At 36.2% G+C, this 21,744-nt stretch overlaps 1 protein-coding gene across 4 annotated transcripts in view; it reads left to right on the top strand.

The window, feature by feature from the left end:
- TAFA5 (TAFA chemokine like family member 5) overlaps positions 1-18,031 on the top strand; it is a 415,042-nt gene extending 397,011 nt beyond the window's left edge. For 3 of the 4 annotated variants that reach the window (XR_011737063.1, XR_010651854.2, XR_011737064.1), the window contains 2 exons: positions 14,326-14,418; positions 15,725-18,031. Coding sequence is in view for 1 of the 4 variants with exons in the window: in XM_065845124.2 (XP_065701196.1) it covers positions 15,725-15,733 (9 nt within the window). In the remaining 3 variants the exon portion in view is untranslated. The remainder of the gene's footprint in view (positions 1-14,325; positions 14,419-15,724) is intronic. The other variant, XM_065845124.2, reaches the window with a different exon arrangement.
- Positions 18,032-21,744: the final 3,713 nt, after the last annotated feature.

The raw sequence follows: 21,744 nt of genomic DNA, 5'->3' as shown, positions 1-21,744 counted from the left end.
GCAGATTTTTTTTTTAATACACATCTCATAATTCATAGGACTGTCCTTTACTTCTTGTATTAGCATGGCCACAGCTCCCACTAGCAACATAGACCTGCATATGTAATGCTTTTACTTTCATTTTTTATTAAATAAGATATGTGAGCAAAATGAAATTTCACTAGACTCAGTTGAGGTTGTTTGTTTGTTTTGTTTAGTTTTGTTTTATAGAACACAAATGTTAAAAATAGTCTTACCATGGGGGAATTGCTGTTCAAAACCACAGAGAAATTTTTGGTACATCCGCTGCCTTTTATAGCTACTTATCCACAGCAGAAATACCTTAAATTTCAATTTCCTTCTTTCCAGGAGGAGAATAAATGAATGGGTGTGATTCCAAAATTATGAGAAAGGGGCCTGAAAGCAGCAGATTTTAGGTTTGGACTTTGTTCCTTTTTTAAGATTTTTTTAAGCTTCTCTTAGTGGTCAGTCAGTTATGCAACTTTTATACCCTTTATTTTTCATAAGGAGTTACATAATTTCCATTTAATTCCCTGGGACCAAGACAAGACTATGAAGATACCCTGCGCTGGTGCAGTGGCTGGAGTGAGGGTACTCTTCAGGATCATAGGTTGTCTCTCAGTCATCTCCTGTCTGTGCTGCTGAGCGTGATTCTATCACTCCATGGGCATTAAACTAGTGGGCAGCACTGAGCCTCAAAGTAGCTTTAGAAATAAACTGAGGGTTGACGGTGTCATAATGTGAGATGGGCCCGGGTGACAGGAAAGGCCATGTGAGGCTGGAAGGTGCTGTAAGAGGTGCTGCAACAAAAACGAGCTCCCTCTCCTGTCCCTGGGATGCACTGCAGACAGGCACTACTTCAGTTCAGGCTGCTGTATGGGACAGAACAATACTTGCTTCCTTTTCTGCAGTATAGGCCATTGTTGATTGATGGCAAAGGTGATGGAGCTGAGACTCCGCTCTTCCCACCCATTTTTGTGTGTTTGTTAGAGCTAAGATGTGATAAAAATCATCCATTTATGTCTCCTTGTGTTTGGAGCTGAGACATAAGACAATCTGTGGGTGTCATACAGGAGTAGCACATATTCTGTGCTATCGTGAACAGTTTAAAAATTGTATTGCAAAAGAAGTGTTTTAGATGCTACACCCAGTCCAAGGGAAAGAAGTAAATGTTGGGGGTATTTTAAAATGTGATGGTTTTAAAAGACAGAAAAAGACTGCCATAAGAAGTTACCAGCACCTCTTTTTACAATCTGCTTCCATTAAATTCTTAATTACTGATTTTTCATTACTACAGGTAAAACAGAACAAATGCTATGAAAATATTTTATTCTTAGATTTAAAAAACATCAGGATCATATTAGCAGTAAGGCAGAGTATGCATTAGTGGGTCACAAATGCATTTCTCAGAGGGTATGATACATTCATAGAAGTTTCTGTCATTTTTTGTCCCATCTTAGTGTTTCCAGAACATCTTGTAGAGCCTGTCAAGAGCATCTAGTTGAGCTCTTTGAGGGCAGGTCTGACTTCAGGCATTCCAGTCAGTCCTGCATGACTATAGGGTAGCTTTGCTATGAAAAACATCTGCAAAATGACTTTGCCAATTTCCACTCTCTGTGTGCTTCAGCAATTCCAAATTAAGTTAACTTCATTAAGAAAAGAAAAGTAGGTCTCCTTCTGCATTCATTCTCAGTGAGGAACATATTTTGTGGAGATATTCTTCAACGATAGTGTGGAAGGTGAGACTGGTGAATGGTGAGGATGAAGAGATGTGCAGGAGGATGTCTGCTCCCTCCTCATGTGCAAAACCCACCAGCATTTCTTGCTCCTAGGGTAGGCATTCCTCTTGAATCTTGTAATGCTGTATTTATCATATTTACACTGGAAGGCACCTGAGAGATACTTACTGTGTAAATATTCTGTTATGCTACAGCCTTCAAAATGTTCCGGAGAATTTTCAAAAGCAATTTGGGCCCACAGGGCTAGACCCTGTTCAGCTTTATTCACTCTGACTTCCTTTTCGTAATTCCTGAGGAATATAGCCCATGGTCAATACAGATGCGAGCGTTCTCTAACAGTGAGGTCAAGAATGTGTATTTATACTGGTTTTCAATAGATTTGGTGTGGTGATTAAGGCACAAGTGTTAATGGCAGCAGTTTATCGGAGGGAGCTCACAGGGAAACAGGTGTTCTTGAATGGACTAGACTGCAATAGACTTGCGCATATGCTGTTCCTGTTTTATTGATGAGGCTTAAATCCAAGACTGAGTTCAATAAATATCCTGCCTAGTATCTTTGGTCATTATAATTTCATAAACAACCCTTTTTTCCCAGTAAAGTTGCTTACGGGCGTATCATTTTACTTTTGCATACAACCAGGGCTGCAGCTACTGGGCAAAACTGAACAATTTAGTGCCTGTCTTGTAGCTAAGTGTGTTTGCTATCCACTAAATGTGTATTCCGTCATTTAAGTCTGAACTGAGGCTGATCCAGTGCATATTGGTACTCTGGGCTTCTGCATAAAGCACTGAATCCAAAAGTAATTTCCTGAAAATCAGAGCTGCAGAAGAATACACCAGCCACCTTTTTGTAACAATACCATAAAGGACTCGAAGACAGAGCCAGAATCCAGTCCCTCAGGAAGTTTTATGGAGCCTGGATGTCGTTTTGCAGGTTAACTACCTGGAGACTAATGGATCTGGGAATCTCTGAGGTTTTGGGCTGTCCAAACTTCTACTGAATCAATTTATCAGAAGTCAGATATTCTGCTCTACCTCTCCCTGTGCAGACTTCTGTCACAAGGTACACAGAAGGCAGGAGATTGTTTCTCTTCAAGGAAGCGGCTGATCTGCTGCAATTTATTCCTCTGTGAGGTAGTTCCCACAGCTGCCACCCTGCTTCGCCCTGAGGAGCTGCGATTTTTGGTGAAGAAAAGCAGGCAGGCATCCATTATCACTGGAGCCTCTTCTGGTCCATCACCATGCAGTACAATGACACATCTGCACATAGCATGCTGGGGCTAATGAACAGAATCCTTACACTCAGTGATTAGATCTAATTAAAAATAGTTACCGATGAGCCAAGAAACTCATGTTCTATTCTCTTTTCATTGTAGTAGATTTCAAAATCTACTTTGTCTCTGTTCTAGAGTTAAGGTAAGGGAAAACAAACACTAAACCTTTCTTGTTTTAGGCGTACCACTGTGCAGCCAGGAGCATTGCAAGGAGCAGAGAGAATGTGATACTGCAAACTAGTACAGATGATGTTCTTTTGAAAAAAAAAAAAAAAAAAGAAAAGAAGAAACTACTTGAATACTTCTTACACATCACTTGATTAAAAATAGACCCGAATCTGTGAACAGGTTGACATTGCACTGTGAGACATCCGCCAAGCAAGTACTAACCAGAAGCTGCAGACTCACACAATTTAGCTAAGGGCTTCTCAGACATAATAAAATTTAATAATTCTGCTATGCTAACAGCCATACCACTTTCAGATACTGCCCCTAAATTTCTCCTTAGACCCCTTATCTCTTTCTATAATTGAAATGTTACGGAAGTGTATGCCTTATTCCGTTTTCAAAATCCCAGTGAATAACATTATTTTCAGTTTGTAGGTGACAGCTGTGAACTATGTTTAAGGTAAAGTATGGCTGTTAGACTATGTGCCTTATTTGCGATAATAATTGAATTGTGAGTTCTACAGTCTTTGTTCACACAGTTGATCAGTAATAAATAAAAAGCTTTTTATTATAGATATTAAACAGCAGAAATGTAATCAACAAGTAAATAATTACATTTATTTGGCAAAAGGATTGAAGAGCATTTTTTAAAATTATTTGTCATTTTGTGAGCCTTAAGGACTTCATGAAGAGTTCAGCCTATCTTTCGTATCTTGAGATTGAAACACTTCCTTCCCCTAACTCACAAACTTGCCAGACAGAAGTGTTCTGCCACATTTTTCACTTTTGGAGACTATGTTACAGTTTCTATGAGCAAAATATCCTTTACAGAGATGACTGGGAAATAAGCCAGTTATAATGGTCTCAGGAGAATCTGCAGGACTGCAGAAAAACAAAAAGTATACTTAGATTCATGTACATGAACGTCTCAAATTAGCGCAGCAAATGGGAATTGACAGCTTTTGATGAATCTTGGCACTAATTTCAGATCAAACTGTGTACGAGGCTTTAAATCAAAATTGTATATCTCTTTGTTTACATTAATACAGATCTGAATCTGTAGCTTCTGAATAATGTCTGCTTACGATACTTATACTTTTTTCCAAATTTTAATACTGTTTGTGTGGTTTTGGCCCATCTCACAATTGACCAACTCAGAAGTGAGCAGTGTCATTGCTAGGAATGACAGGATCATGTTCAAGTCACACTGTTTGTTCATTTTGATGGCAAAGTCCTAAATTGCAGTTTGTGTGTGCTTGGCCATGGGTGTCTGGTCCATGTTTGAGAAAGGTGACCTCTGGTAAATATTGATTTTTTTTGTTGTTTGTTTATTTTCTATCTGGAGTCAGCCCAGAGCATTCCAGATGTCAGAGCTCTGACTTACCACATTGACATATTTTGAATGAGAATTCCCAGGAACAGAACTGGAATGGAATATGCAGATACTCTACTATTTATAGAGGAACACTAGTGTAATCAAATATCAGCATAAGTACACCTTTAAATGGAAAATCATGGTGAAAAGGCCCCCATTACACATTGATATAGCTGTTCTGCATTTTGAAAGTCTGTATGAAGAACAAGTACCAGAGGTTAACTAATTGTACTTTATCAGAGTAAGTTTAAAGACTTGACAGTGCATATATTGTAAAAAAGTGAACCTTCTTCACCCAAACTTTTAGTCATATAGAGTGCTGGTGTGGAGTTTTTAAAAGGGAAGGGAGAAGGTTCAGGAATAATTTCAAACTGTCCTGAACAAAAGATTAAATCAAAAAACAATCAGTGCAATAACTAATCACATGTGTTAGAACTTGTTATTTTCACTTCTTCTTGACACTGAAGTATTTCAATACTTCTAATGCTGGAATATAAAATAAACTTTTTAATTGTATCACATTATTTCACATGTTCATTACTCTTATGACATTGTTATATGGCATATCAGTAGCAATTATAACGTTTCATACTGACATATTATAATAGGATGTATTGATCAAATAAATTTGTAGGTATACAATTCATTTTGTGGTTTTCTCAGTTTTAAATTATTAGGGCCCAATGCTACTTAACACTGATTAAAACATGTAGATCAAAGTGTCCTCTGTCCATGCTGTAATGATAAGAAGCTAAGCATCAAATGTACTAATTAGAAAAGCAGCTATTTTGCTGTTAATATCTTAGCCTGAAATATTTTTTTCCTAGGAAGATGAAAACATCATCTTATCTTTTGAAGTTGCACAGCATACAATTGTTTATTAAAATAAAATACAAAAAAAAAAAAAACAAACAGAAGAACAGATTTTTTTAGAATAAAAAAAAAAAATAGAGACTTTAGAAACTCATTGCTGTTTGCCTTCCCCATCATCACTGGAGAGACACAGGTCATTCCGAAAGGTAAGATTTCATCTCATTTACATTGTACATTTTTAGAGCGTTCAATATGATTTTTGCACTCTAACTGAAGACACCTAAATAAGTTAACCAAGGTTTGTGTGTCTAGTTGCAGTATGCACTGAAAAAACTGGATAACCAACTCAAAAATGTCTGGTTGTCCATTAAAAAGTGTCCTTGACAAACAAAATTCTAAGTTAGGCTTTTAGAAGCCCAAAGGTCAATGAGATAATTATTAGAGCCCAGGTTTTCATTTTTCAGATAGAAGTATAATGTAATTTCACCACAGCCCAAACGACACTGTGACACTGAAAATAAGACATTTCAGTCAGTTCTTACTAATAAGTGGTGCTAATTACTTAAGTAATAAATGTCAGAATTAATGGTATATACTCATAATAGTGTATCTTATTATACAGTACTACTTCTGGGATGCAAAATGAAAAAGTAATTGATTCACTTTAAAACGAAAGTTTAACTTTTTGAAATACCTTTTATTTATTGAGCAAAATTATTCAAAATAGTTTTACATGTTCTTGCACCTATTGAGTCTGACAGTGATAAAACAGTTTATGAACAGAGTTAATCATTGTATACAGAGGAGAGCTGCAGCTAAGCCTTATAAACAGATATAACTGCTGGGCAAATATGCTTGTACCTTGCAAGGCTTTCAATAGCACTTGCCTGTCTGTGTTGTCATTCCCGTGGTGGTTCCTGTGAATCTCACAGAATCTGTGGAACACACCCACATTAACTCTTATAGAGAGCAGTTTTCCTTTTCTACTTAGGAAAAAAAAAAAAAAGTTTCTTTTTTCCATTTCTGTTTAATTAGCAGAACACAGCCAATGTCAAGAAATGCGAACTATTTCTTGTTAATTAATCCTGATACAGTGACATCTCCAAGAAACTCGTAGTCTAAGCCAAGACCCATTCTGAGAATGCTGCATGGATCTCCTTCTGACAGCAAAAACTCAAACCATATGATGTCATTTGTGCATTAGTCCTGTGTAATTCCTGACCTCAAAGGAAAGGTTGATTATGACTTCTTCCGTCTGATATTTATGAAATGTTGCCTAGCATGTCTGACAGAGTCAGTAATACATTTTCCTCTTTTTCTGTTTTGTCTCTTGTTTCTATAGCATCTGAGTTTCTTGTGATTTCTCATAAAACATTCTCAAGTTTCACCCACGCAAGCCATCTGGACCATAGTTAATATTTTAGGACCTATCCCTTTAACTTTGATGTACTTTCTTGTAACTGCTAAAACATGGTGATATCTCTTCCTTCTGTCTTGAGAACCTCCCCCTCACAAAACCAGACATATCAGAGAAACCAAGGGCTTGATACTGCCAGCAGCTGAAATTTTTCCAATCTCTTGTATGTTTTTATCAAATCTGAGAAAATCCAAGAGGAGTAAAAGAAATCTGTGAGCTCTCAGCAGCAAAAATCCTACCATAATGAAAACACTAAAATCCTAAATTTATAATATCTAATATTAAAAAACAGGTTTCATGTTAGTGGTTCCTGGAGTTGGTTTGTTGCATTAGATTATTAGCTTGGAAATGTTACTGTGATGAACAGCACAGGTATGTGTGATCCACTGTCTTCACCTGAAGCATGTTTCCTTCTCAAGTTCATTGAATTTTGTCTGAGTAACTGTTTAATGAAGTAGGAACATCCTTCTACACCTGCAATTGGAACAAGTGAGAGATGGAAAAATGCATTTTACTCTGATTTAACCCAGAAGCATCTCTTAAATATCTCAATAATTTCTGAACTATTCGCAAGGTCTGATGTTACTATTTGTCATTCTTATGTGAAAACAAGCTTGAAAGATAACAAAGGTCAGATAAATGTTTCTAAGAAACAAACTGACAGCTCTCATAACACTTGTAATGACATGTGCTTAGTCTAATAAGACACTTATCTGTGATTGCATCCTCCTGAACTTCTAAGATTGTGTGATAACTGTAATGACATTTTTCTGTTAAGGACAGACCCACACAAATGTTTCATGGTCTGTCTCATAGCTTTAGCTAACTGAACTGTGACTACTGGTTTCTTAGGCCAGGGACTCATCACAAGATTGGCATTTTATTTCTGTTCCCTGTCATCTGTGTGACTCAACCCAGAGGAAATGCTCAGTCACAAGAATGTGATTTGGGCAAGTGATGCATGTGGAGTTGCACTAGGGTCTAGCGGGTCACTCATGACCAAATGGAGCCCACTGAGTCACAAGCAGGAGCAGTTTGGGACTCTTCAGCTTGAGAAAAGAGAATAAGGACAGACTTCAGTTCTCTGAACTCACATGTCCAGGGCAGCCTGAATGCTCCAAGTGTCCAAGACATGTTCAGGAGCACAAATGTATGACACAAGGCATTTTGAAGTGCACCTGCAGATAAGAGGAGATGCCCAAGGATGTCCCACAGGCGCTAAGCATCTATGCTTAGGCAGAATTGAACCCTAGGTTTTGTTGACCCTCATTGAAATAGCACTTAATCATCACATATAGATACCTACATTCAGGTTTCATAATCTCTGAATCTGACCCAAGGAGATTGTAATAACAGGGAGTTGAAGGGCTGTCATGGAAGAGACACTGGGCTGGGAATCCCTAAAATCTGATTGAGAAAAGTTTTACTACAAGGTAGGGGACTCACCCCACTTCAGTAAGAGACACATGAAACTAAAAAAGGTGGTAAGATTCTCTGAGACTGATGTGTTTGTGTGTGGAGAAATGACCAAATTCACTTCCTCTCCTGCTCTGCAAAAGTTGTATTGCAGCTGCTTTTACATAGTTCTGTCATTTGTGTTTGTAAAATTTATGGTAAATTGTAGAAAATTCCTTGACATTTGCCACAGTTTATTTTTTCCTCTTTTGTTGTTTGTTTTCAGTCTTCTGCAGAAATCTGATCACCACAGCACTGCTTGCCAAAATACCACAAAAACAGGGTAGGGAGAGCTATGGTGATCTTGCCAAAGAATTTAGATCCAACATGCTGCACAGTGTACAGAGCGCGGTGCCTCCAGTAGACAGTGACACACTGGTTTGTTTTCGAACTACTACATTTTATGCATCTCTAGTTTGTGTTAGGTTTAAATATATTTGCACTGTTAATCAGAATGCTACACAGTATAATGCATTTATGTGTCTACTTTGTTACTAGGGTAATAAGGGTAATAAGAAAATATCATGAAACAAACATCAAGTATTTCCTGAAAGGAAGTATAAGAGGACTTGAAAGTCTTTAAGTTTGATGAATATGTTGTCATTAAACAGAAGATCAACATATATTGCTGTATGCAAATGATCTACTCCTGTCAGTTTTCCCCTTACCCTGTTGAGAAGTATCCTCCCCAAACCTTGAAGAAAATACTTTGTCCAATCACTACATTTTCCACTGTCATTTCAGAATGTTCATGGTTGAATGAAGGATTGAAGGATCTCTAAAAATCCTTGGTTTTCATCTGATACAAGACAGGAAAGTTGACTTTTTAAGGAATATACATTTCAGTTTCCTGAACAACCTTACTGTTTCTGTGGTGAGGTGTTTCAGGGAGAGATTTTTTTACATTTTATAATGTATCTTTGAGGCCCAAAACTAAATCTCATAAACCTGTTAACAAGGATGTATTAATCTGTTAGGCTGGGAATTTTAGGGTTTGTACTCAAAGTGAGTAGAATCAAGGTTTAAAAAGCTGAATTAATTTGTGGTAATATATGCTTGTATTGTTTTCCATATGCATTTGAGAGGACTGTCTAAGAACAGTTGTGTTTTAGAAAAATTTACTTTTACATTTCAATGCTGAGAGATGAGGGCTATTGTTGGGTTGGTTTGGTTGGTTTTTTTCTCCATCAGGTAGACTAGTAAGCTTTAACTATAGGTAAGTCTGTTTTTCCAACTTTGTAGTTAAAACTCTCATCACCTTCTTCATGAGATATTCTTCTCTTGTGGCAATACAAGCATCATTGTATGGAGAATCACAATATTTAACAGATTTTTATTAGTACACAGAAATATTAAAGGCATTTTTTCCACAAAAAGTTTTAATCTAATTAAGGTTATGTCTTTGTTAAGATTTGTTCATCTATATATAGTATGCTTTCAATAAAGGTATAAATAGTCATAATTCATACATCATGTTACTGCGTTTAAATAAAAACACATTCTTAGATGTGTTGGTAATTTAATCTCAACCTGTCTCCTACCTTAGAGAAAAGCCTCGGGAGCAGTAAATCCAGGTTATTTCTTTGGTACCCTGGGGAAAGCCCCTGGCTATTCTTACACTGTTTCAATTGTGCTCATATTGAAGTTGCTTTCATTTGAAGAGCAAAAAGGAGACAGAGAAGTAGTAATTTTTCAAGTTTACAGTTCCATGCCAGTTAAAAATCTTAGTTTTACCTGCTACAAAACTTCATGTAGGTGCGTGCCTCTAAACATGTTAAAAGAGCAAAAAGAAATCAGATATGATTGGGTTACTTACTCAAGGCCATTAGCTAGTTGTTTTAAGTGTATTTCTATTTTACCCAGCACACAAGAGATGAAAACACACTGCTTTGCTTTGTTACACCTTACAAGATGTGTGATCTTCTTTGTCATTCTCTCTTTCTATCCACCTTGCTTCATGGAGCTGACTAGACTTTTATGGAGGGGGCAGAGTGAGACCTGCTTGGCTCTTTTGTTATCCACAATAGCTCCAAATGCTACTCCAGCCAAATATCCCCCATGCTCACATTGATACTCAAGGGCTTTGAATGCTCTGAACAGAGATACTCTCATTGCTTGCTCTTCTGCCACCACCATTGTTTTTCCTTTGCGTATGCTCAGATGCTATAAAGCAAGCTTACATTATTATATAGGCCTAAGCCTGAGCTCTTAAACACAAGTCACCTGCATGACCCTGTGTCAAATGTATTTCAGCTGGGTTACAACACTTTGTTATACCATTTTAATGCATTTTAAGGATTATCTAAGTATAAGAACTGTGCCGGTGCCTTCACTAGTATTGCTTGTGAAGTAATGGGCAATTCAGTAGAAAGAAGGACTGTATGATCAGACCAGCACCTTCTAAGATCTTATAAATTCAAAACAGGTAATGGGAGACAAACAGGGTTTTAGCAGAAAAGGAACTTAATAATCAAGCTGATAGTCCTGGCAGATGGTTAGGGGAAGCTGCAAAAATAGGACTAGGAGAGTTATATAAGGGGAAATGGTACTTTTTGGTTTTAGTTCTGGGCAGACTATTGATATTAAAATAGTTGTTATTGGGGAAAAAAAGCCTCCTTTGCAAAGAGTCTCAGGGTTGGAATAGATAGTTCTTTTTGTGTCTGACTTAACAGTAGAAGTGAAAAAAAACAATCGGTGGGTATTAAAGAAGAGGCGTGTTCTTCTAGGTGGCTAATGACTGGATTCTGTGGTCTGTAACTCACGAATGCTACTTCATTGGAGTGTAGCACAGGAAAGCATGGCTGCGTATGCACTGCTGAATACACTAGGCTACTTTCAATAAACATTCACCCATAAGCACAGATACTAGTTTTGACCAATCTTATTATTCCTAGTTTTGCAGGTTTAGAGTTTGATCTCTGAAGATATCCTTCCCATGGCTAGCTCAGTGAGCTGGAATGCAGCACTAATAAGTATAGTAGCTTCAATGTTTGTCTTATTCCTAATAGCCACAGGCACTTTAAAGTTAGATTAACTTGCCTTTTCTGAAGACTAAACAGTTCAATTTGCAAATATGAACGGTATGGAGAAAGGAAGAGGGAGGGACAAAAACAGAATACATTTTCAGGAGGTACTATGGGAGTTCTCATAAATGCAACAGGTTATTGCTACTGCTTGGATCATCACCAGAAATCTACATTTTTATTCCCATAAAGCATGAGGTATCTTGCAAGGCAGTGTAAGGTTTCCTTGGGCATTTTAATGCTTTTATATCTTTCTTTCTGCATTATACATGCTTAGTTATTCAGGGACCTAGAACAGACAGCTGCAGAAGCAGAGGGGAAAGACATGCTTTTCTCTGATTTGCAGTCAGTTGGTAAAAGGTTTGGGAGTGTTTCCATTATGAGCAGATTTGTGAGACACAGACTAGCCCAACCTACATCTATCTCTGTGAATTAACTTTGTGCAAAATATTGTGGGGTTTGTTTGTTTGTTTGTTTGATTTTTTTTCATATAATAGTACAAGAAGAAAAAAGGAAGACCCAAACCAAAAGCAAAAGCCGTTTACACTGATGGGTACTATACAGAACCCTAGGACTCAGAGAGGCATTTTTAAAGCTGTAGTTGAAATTGTAAAATACCTAGTTTAGACAAGTAGTTCAGCTGTTAGGCAACACTGAAACCTCTTTAAGATGACCAGTTACTTTGTAGGCATCCAGAAATTTTCCAGAAATTGGTGCTGGAAACATGATCGACAGTTCAGAACTGTCATCACAGAGTAGCTGTATAACTTCAATAGTCAGTCATGTAAAAGCACTTGGCTACTGTAGCAAAAATAACGAGATTAGTTCACTGTGAGTTTCATTTTTATTCTGAAAATACGGAGTGGAAACCAGCTGAAACTGCTAAAGCTTTACCAGGCTTGACACTGAATCGTTGGTATTTATGTGGATTCCATTTAAAACAAAAGGTCAGGCCAGACATGCTTGAAACTCAGTCCAGACTGAAAATATTTACCAGTTACAGTAAGCCTGGCTCAGTTTTCTGGTTTGTGATGAGACACTCAAAGATTTTGTCACTGAAGTCGATCCTAGATATTACACTGAAAGACAAACAGAGATTTTTGAGTGGGTTTCCTTTGATGGGAAGCTTATGTAAGTCTGCAAAGCACCACATATTCCCATCTTCTCAAGGTGACTCAGATATGTTGTCTTTGACCATAGGAATGAAACAATGGATCCTTTTATTTTATGTACCATTAGGGCACAGTTGGAGATAGATCATCCCTAATTCTATTCTATTCTATTCTATTCTATTCTATTCTATTCTATTCTATTCTATTCTATTCTATTCTATTAAGTGGACTCTGTTATAATTGCTCTAATAAGCCAAATATTCTTAGGACATACTCAAGCAATTCAAGAATTATGATACGATATATATGGTCATATGAGATGTATTGTTTCTTGTGCTCTGGTTTATCTATTATAATGCAGTCAGGAAAATTATTTTTCCTCTTGAGCAGAATTCTGTGGAGCACAGAGGAGCTTGGTCTTCAATGACGTAAGCAGTCAGATAATGTATTTTAATCTCTGGTGCTAGATGCCTGCTCAATATGTTGAAGTTGAAGAAGATCAAGAGTTCTACGAACTTACAGCCAGAACATCTGGTTCCTTCAGAAGGAAGCAGAACCTGCTATCTGAAGCACTGCATAGAAATTCTGGTTTAATTGAAATCAGTGAAAACAGACTTGTGCAATGGTCCATAGAACTGAGATGAATTCTGTGTAGAGAAGGACAGAAAAGAAAATCTTGTACTATGTGATTGATGCCCAGGCTGTCTTTAATTTGATGCTGCTGCAAATTTCTGAAATGAAGGGAGAAAAGGAACAAAACAATACCAACACACCTACCCAAGCTTTAAAGCAGTTTTGTGTATGTAGTTATGAAATTACAGTTTTCATTGCAATTTACTGACTTAATTAATATTCCAGAAAATCCTGCCAGACAATCATCAAGAGTATCATTTTCCTTCAAACTTGCCTACCAGGGATGTGGTACTTTTTATGGTTTGAACTATTAGTATAAATAGTAAATTAGTCCTTTTTATGGTCATTTTGGGAATCCCTATTTTTTCTTGGTTGTTCTGTGTGTTTTTCTTGTGAGTGGTTAATGTACCTATAATGCGGAATGAAAGAAGAAAAACCAGGGGGTGGGAGGATAGGTGTCCATCCTCTTCCTTTTGTCCCAACTCCACACTCTCTCCTATCTTCCTCTATCCTTTTTATCTGCTGTTCCTATTACCTATCTTACTTCTTTTTCATGCCTTCGTTAATAAATGATGTTTAAACTTCCCTGGCTAACCTATGCTTTTTTTTTTTTTTCCCTCTCTTTTTTTTTTTTTCTGTCATTGTCCAAAGCTGTAAATTCACCTCCTCTTCTCTAATCTGTTCCTGTCATAACTTTATTTCAAGCCTGCTCTCTGTCCTGCCTCAGCATTTTGAAAATGCATAACTGTCTCCCTTCTTCTCTCCTTTTAAAGTGCTGATACCATATTCATGCAGCAGGGATGTGCAAAGTGGAGACTGGGATAGCAAGTCAGGAAGGAAGTTTTTATGTCCATAAAGTGGCAAAGCAGCAGGTATCTGCAAATGAATGTGCTTGTACCCGAATTCTCCTTCTATCCTGGGACCAATATGGTGGAGAAACACACTATGAAAAACACCAAACACATATTCTATTAGCAGTTTACGCTATTGCTTTTATCTTTGGGCCATTCCAGCATAATTCAGGAAAGATGGAGCTAAGTCAGCCTTATTCTTAACACAGTGGTAGTTTACTTTCAGACCTAATAAACAATAAATCTTTTGCTTTGTGTCTCACTGCCTAAAAAGTGTTACTACCTAAAAAGTATTACTGCCTTAAAAGTTGTGTTATTTTATGAGGGGAAGAAGCCCCAAGAAAGAGTATTAAGGGGAAGCAGAACAATTAATAGAAGCAAAACTTTAAAATAATTTCTCTTGCTGAATGTATATTTAAAAGAGGGGAATATATCACAATAATCAATGAGGTTTTTTGCCTTCAGCCTGTCTGAGGCCATGTGGTTTGGAGATCTGATCACTAGTCCGAAAAGGAAAGCCTGTTTGCAAGATTTCTGGGGTGTTTTTTCCTGGAAAAGGTGAGAGGACAAAAGCAGAAATCTATGACGTACACTTTATGCCTTATAAGAAAAGTATTCATCTTTCTGTCTGTCTATCTATCTTTCTACATACATATATAGAGAGATCCATATGTTTTAAGCTGTCACTAAATTGATATGGAGACAGGTATTTATTTTGTTTACTGCTCTGAGAGTTAGATTGAAAAAAATCCTTGAACCTAGTTAATTGGATTTTCTTATTGGTTTTGCTCTTACATATTCACCGTTCAGTGTTTTCTGGAGTTATGTGTGATATTTCCATCAGTGATAACAGTTCGGACTATTTGGAGAAAGAACAAAGCCAAAGCGGAAGACAGTGTTTGAACATTCAAAAGGCATTTTGTAACGATCATACTTGCTAAAACACCTCAAAACATATTGTCTTGTACAGTACCTGTGTAATTTTGAAACCATTTCTAAACCGATATTTTGGGTGAGCATGAGTAGCTGGCTCCGTGTTGCTAAAATCAGTCATTATTTTCTCATTTGTGTTGTGCTGTCTTCCAGAAATCTTGTTTTCTTTAATAGTGAGAACTTTGGTTTTGTTTCTCTTTCAAACCCCTGCTTTCATTCCATTTTCTTTTAAACAAGTGAATCAGGCTATCCTTTGTCCATTTTTATTCTTTCATCTTTTATTCTGTTTTTTTTTTTTTTTTCTGCTGTGTAACTAATACAATTTTCTGATTAAATTCACTATTAATAAACATTATTTACATTATTCTGCACTTGTAATAGCATCACTAGAGGGCAGTATTGATTAAATTAGACACACTCCAGTGCTCATTGGAAACTTGAAGGCAGAAAAGCATCCACTATAAACATGCTTGCATTTTTAGTAAACGGTCATGGCTTTCGTGTCCATTTTTCATCATACCCTATATGTAAAAAGTAATAGTCATCTTTGTCACTATCTGTATCAGATACTGTTCTATGTAACTTTAATGCAGGTAATAGAACATTCTGTGATATTATTTTTCCAAAAAAGAATGTACCTGGAGCTTGGTAGAAAGTAGATGGCATTGAAGTTATTGTAAATTACAATTTATACTCATGACTTTGTTAGAAATAATTATTAAAGTGTTAATTTTCTATAATGACTAAAAATATAGGTTTGTTTATCCGTTGTTTCTCAAGGAAAATGTTTCCTGTGAAAAATAACTATCTTCTGATTCATTAACTGTCTCCTTGAAAAATCTTCATAGAGCATATTTTAAAATAATGGACAGCAAAGATAACCAGGATTGTAAATGAAAACACTGACTCATTTGTTGTTATTGATTTACAGGTCTCCTGACAAATGCAGCAACACAGAATCCTCGAAGGAGTGGTTTAGGCTCTGTCTGAGCTACTTAACTTAGTCAAGTTTCACTGCTGTGGATCACCATCCGTTAAATGTCATCAGCTCAACTGTCTGTTTCCCTGTATCTCATGAATGACAGCATAATTCCTCTCCCATCATGAGATAAAGTTTGTTCTGCCATTCTAAGGATCACTGGACTAAGGAATATAGAAAAAGATGTGCTTGGGCATTAGCAATACAAAAAAGTTCATGGTTAACGTTTCATCTGCGTTATATACCACTGCTGGACTTGCTGTTAGCTACATGTTTTAATCCGAAGAATCTGCTACAATGAAGAGTATCATCCCAATCAGCCTTAGAGAAGACTGTTTTGCCTATGGGAGGACACTGAGGTGCAAAAGAGAAACTCTTCTTGTACCCTGAACTGTCTGAATTGCTTTTATTTTCTTATACTTTCAGTATATACAATAGACCAAAGAGCAAAATCTATTTTAAAGTGGACAAAATCTTACTGTTAACAGAGTTATGTCATTAAGTTGTAGGAGGTCTCTACAAAGACATGATTCAACTTTCACAGAGCTGAGATGTTGTTTTCCAGCAGAAGTCTTTATGAAAAGCTGCAGTAAAAACTAACTCAGAGAGCTGCTCTTGAAATTCCACGTTTGAGAGAACGTAGTGGAACACCGAGAGAAAACAACCTATGTTTGAAAAACCTGGACAAAAAGAACACAAACTGTCTACACGGCACCTTTATTCCTCTGTACTTAGATTGACTTTCTCGTACTAAAATCATTTTCAGTTTTAACCAGTTAAACATGCCTCTTCTACAGTTCCATTTTTGATAGTTAAAGTTGGATAATACAGTATTTGCAAAGAGCATGTTTGGTCATCTGTGGCCTATGTCTCATCTGATACACCATTTAGCACCAGAAAGCTAATTAAAGAGAAAACAAAAGTAACACTTGTTTGAAAGAGATCATTAAATGTATTTTGAAAAGCCTAAAGTTATATATTTAACAGTTTTTATATGTTGTATATTTGTAGAAAATCCTATTTAACAATTAACGTGATAACTCTGACAGTCATGACAAGTGGTTCAGAGTTAAGTTGTGTTTTATTACTTCAGTTGTCTCTGAAGTGACTGGTGTCGTTTGCTTTCTTCCATTGGGACATTCTGGATGTAAAGCATGACCAGAGAGGACTGTGTAGAAAAAGCAAAGAATAATGTTGTTTATATTACATAAATGCATTCAACCATTGCACTGTTGGAAGGCATTTTTTATTTTTATTTTATTTTTAATTTTGTCTTTATGTACTGATAAAAATAGAGTGTAAAATATTTTACTCATTGCTCTTCATAGCAAGGTCTTTCTTCCTTTCTTCCTTTCTTCCTTTCTTCCTTTCTTCCTTTCTTCCTTTCTTCCTTTCTTTTCTGTCTCTCTACTCTTTTTCTCCCCCTACTTTTATGTAAGGGTCAGTTTGAAGCCTGTTCCTTAAACCCATTTTCAGTGTTTTACCTCATTGTTAGAAAGCCCACTTTTTTGGTATTATTGGTTAGTGAAAATTTAGCAAAGACAGCATAGATGAGGGGGAAATTATGATGAAACAGAGCAACAAAACCTTTTTCCCTTTTACTGTACCTTTCAGTATCCAAGTTTGGTACATGTTGATATGATGCAATCAACAAGGGAGCTTAATTTCTTCCTGGCAAATGTATTATGGTTTCAAGTATACTACCTAATACTCCAGTTAACTTTTAGTGTTATGCTAGTTCTATTCTACTAAAGAAAAATGTATAGAAGTTGTTCAAGTGACCATAGATGAAAGGTACAAAAATGAAAAGTTGATTAAACAATTTTATTTTAAGACCTGCTCTAATACTGAGGCTTATTTAATGCAGAGGTTGCAGGAAACATAAACTATAGATGATTTTGTCTTCAAGTAAAATAAATATATACAAAATTCTTATTTAATCTTAGGATTTTGACCAGTAGCAATTAAAGCCCAGCCACTTGAAAAGTGTTATGTACTGACTGCACTATAAATGACCAATGTCAGGTTTAAAATGTCATGCAATAAATTATGCTAAATACATTTACTGTACATGTAGACCTCAAGAGCCAGATCCCTCACTCTACCAACTCTGTTTGAATTTATTTTAAAGGGAGTATAGTAGCCTTATTTAGTAAACACAGAACAATTTAAAATGTTGCATAATTTTTGTTGCTTTACAGTATTCAGTTTTGTGTTGGTTCAGCTAAATTATGAAAAATAAAGAACATCCTTTTATAAGTGAGACTTTTGTTCCCTGAGAATGACATCACCGAAGGAATTTCACCAGGTGATAAGTAAGGTGGGGGCACAGAGAAGAAGACTGAGTGATGGAATGGGAAATCGAGGACATTGGTTGTGTTTTGAAATTTCAGTTTTACTCTTCCCTTTTCAGGTCTTAGGTACCTCCATTCTGGTATGCTCAGTTACAGATCAGATTAAGGTCATTTATTTTCTGGGAACCAGATCCCACTAGTGGACATCTGAAATCTTTACATCTAAAATTATACCTTCCAATCAGTTCTGAATATGCAAGCTTATGTCTTTGTTTTTTGAGTACTTTAAATGCTGAACAAAATGTACATGTGCATCCTTTATAAGGTCTACTCTGGACAAAAATATCAAGGATAAGAGATTCAGATTATTCATCAGAGGCAAATTCTAATTGCTGAGTCTCTTGTGTACAACAGACACCTCAAGGCACTTAAAATGTGTTTTGTACTTTTCCCTCCTCCCCCAAAATGTACAGTTTCAATCAAACAAAATATACTGTCTACCTTTGTCACTGTGAATTACTACTCTAAGAGCAGTGGTGAAATGTTTCTCTCTCAGGAACAATATGTTTTCAGAATATTGTGAACTTCTAATTTAAAAAAAACCCCACAGTTACATACTTCTTTTGGTTTTGTTTCTGAAAGTATTTTGTGTGCCTCTTCCAAAGCAAAATTTGAAACAGGGAGGGGAATGTCTTATTTGAATGCTATTAAATATTTTTAATTTCTCAGCTTGCAAACAAGTAACTTTTTCAAAATACACTTGAAAGAGAAGAATAAAGAAAAACACATAATGTAGTAATGAGAACAAACTCTAGAATTACAGTAAACCTTTAAACATCTTTTTGAAAAAAGCTTCTCTGTAGCTTTCTGTTAGCCCAGGCAAGGACAGATACAGCTGCTGCTTTAAACATCTGGGATATCAAATGAAGCAAATATTCACACACTATAGCAATCAATATGACACGTCATTCACCAATTTCATAGTTGTGCTTTTAGCTTTTTTTTTTTCCCAATTCATTCGATGTCTGCAGAGCTCAGGTTTTATACATGTGGTATCCTCAATCATTCACTTGTTTACTGAAACTGTACCCACATGCTGTTGCATGAATCTTTAACACAGATACTTACTATCTAATATAGCCTATTCATCACAATCGTGAGTACTAATTAGAGTTTTCAGAAGAAAATAAAGAATTCAACACTGTGTGTAAAGAGTCTGTATGGCTATGAGGAACAGCTGAAGTAGAAGATGGTAAATTGATTGGTTGAAAGAAAAATCAGAACACTGCCTGGGCCATTGAACTAGTGGAAAGAAAAAAAGCACAAGTCAACACTCGATGTAGACAGAAGAAGCCACACACACACAAAAACAAAAAAACCAAAAAACAAACAAAAAACAAAACAAAAAAAAATAAACAAAAAAAGCCAAAAAAAAAAAAAAAAAAAACAAAAAAAACCAAACCAACCAACCAAACAAAAAAACCAACACAAAAAACCAAAACCAACCAACCAAGCAAAAAAAAAAAAAAATTTGAATAATTGGGGAAAAAAAAAAGAAAAACAAACAACAACAACAACAAAAAACCACACAAACAAACAGAACCAACTTTCATCACATAAACCTACATACATGCAGTATCTTTCCAGGTTAAAAAAAATACAGAAGGCGTAATTTGTTTTTAATCCTTGTATGCTTTAGATTAAGAATAACATGTACATGAATAACCAAAGACTGGGAAAGTATTGACTAGAGGCGTTGCATAGAACTACACAAGCAGTCACTGCCCTCATTAAAGGGACAAAGTGAGAGATGACAGGAAAAGAAAGCCTTTGGCATGTAATGTCACAAGATTAAAATTATTTCAGATAAAAGGTTGGATAAGTACCATATAGAATAGCATTTTCTATGAGGTTTGAAATGGATTTAGTGAAGACTGGGTTAAAACTACCATGAAATAGTGGAAAACAGGCCCAGTTTCTGATTCCCAAGGCAACTTTTAGTGGAACAGGCTTAGTCAGAGATTTCCTCTAGTAGTGAGAATCCTTGGAAGGTAAAAGACCCTCTAACTATTATGCTATTATTTATGCTATACTAAATATTATACTATTAATGATTGTATCAGTCTCTACAACAACCTGAAAGGAGCTTGTAGCATGAAGGGTGTTGGTCTCTTCTCCCTAGTAGCAAGCGATAGAACAAGAGGAAATGGCCTCAAGTTGTGGTAGGGAAGGTTCAGATTGGATATTAGGAAAAATTTCTTCACAGAGAGGGTTGTGAAGCACTAGAACAGGCTTTCCAGGGAAGAGGTGGAGTCACCATCCCTGGAGGTGTTTAAAAGATGTATAGATGAGGGTCTTAGAGACATGGTTTAGTGCTAGATTTAGGTTATTGGCCTCAATGATCTTAAGGCTCTCTTCCAACCAAAATGATTCTGTGTTTCTATGATATCACACTGCTTCCCAGGGAGCACAGGAAGCAGGTAGCTATTGCTAAGCCTCCTAAGAACCCAGAGCTACTGTCCATCAATATAAATTATATTAGCCTGCAGACCAGCTTGTTTTTCCAGGGACTTCAACACGTGCTAAGGGTAAAAGTGATTTCCAGGTACTTTTACTCCTCCTGCTCCAAGCATACAGAAAGCACTTCCCAGACATCCCAATAATGGCAGTAACTTTGTGGCTGGAATTGGGTAATGGTCATCTGAGGACAGTGACTAATGTAAATGAAAAGTGATTTGCCACCTTTGTGGTGAAAATCATAAAAGCCTGAAGAAGGTGGTGCATATGCTTAATACAAAGAAAATAAGTAATTTGTGTATTTTTTCTTATTCTTTCAGATATATTTTATAAATTAGACTTTTTTATTTCTCCCACCCTTTTCAAAGAGAATTTATGTCAATGGGACATGAGAACCGTCAAACCAGTTCAGCCAAGTGCTTCCTGTTGGTTGATGCTGTGTCTTAAGTGGAATCTTTTTTAAATTACTGAGTTTTCCAGGTGGCAAAACATGTCATAGCCCTCTTGAAGTGAAGTTTCTTCTTACCTTCCAGTTACTGTTTGGCCTATGCTTCACAGCCTTGAAGAATGCAATCTTTATAAATATTTTTGCCTTACATAAATACAGAAATTACAACTAATTATTTTTTCATTACTTTTCTCATTTTTTCCTAACATCACAGAAATGATGCTACATTAAAGCAATGAATCTCAGACTGAGCTTAGGCAAATAAGGATGGACAGAAAACACAATATTCTACATTTGATTTAAAGCTGAGGCTTGAATAAAGAAAGAAAGCCAGGAAGGAAACTGAAAACAAAATAAGAGAAAAATAACGGTTTTCATTTCAGAGTAATTAGTATTTAATAAGTGCTTTTTAGTATTTAACAAGTGCTGGGGAAACAAAAAGGAGTAATATTTGAAACAGGAATATAAGAAAGCAAATATTATTTTAACTGCAGATGTGAATTTTAGTGATAATATAGTTGTCTACTTTCGAGATATAAATCCCATTAAAATTTGAGACTCATTGGTGATATGTAAAAAGTAATTCTGTCACTGAATAAAAATAAGCTAGAAAATAGGAGAAATGTGAAAGTATATGACAATGTGGAAGTATCTGACAGTAATCATATTTTCCAAGTCTTGGGAAACGGGAGACATGTCTGAGGATTGGAGGA

Source organism: Patagioenas fasciata, chromosome 1 (genome assembly GCF_037038585.1).
Source record: "Patagioenas fasciata isolate bPatFas1 chromosome 1, bPatFas1.hap1, whole genome shotgun sequence".
NCBI classification, from domain to species: domain Eukaryota; kingdom Metazoa; phylum Chordata; class Aves; order Columbiformes; family Columbidae; genus Patagioenas; species Patagioenas fasciata.
Note: the sequence above shows the minus strand (reverse complement) of the source record. Positions and strands in the feature narration are given on the sequence as shown.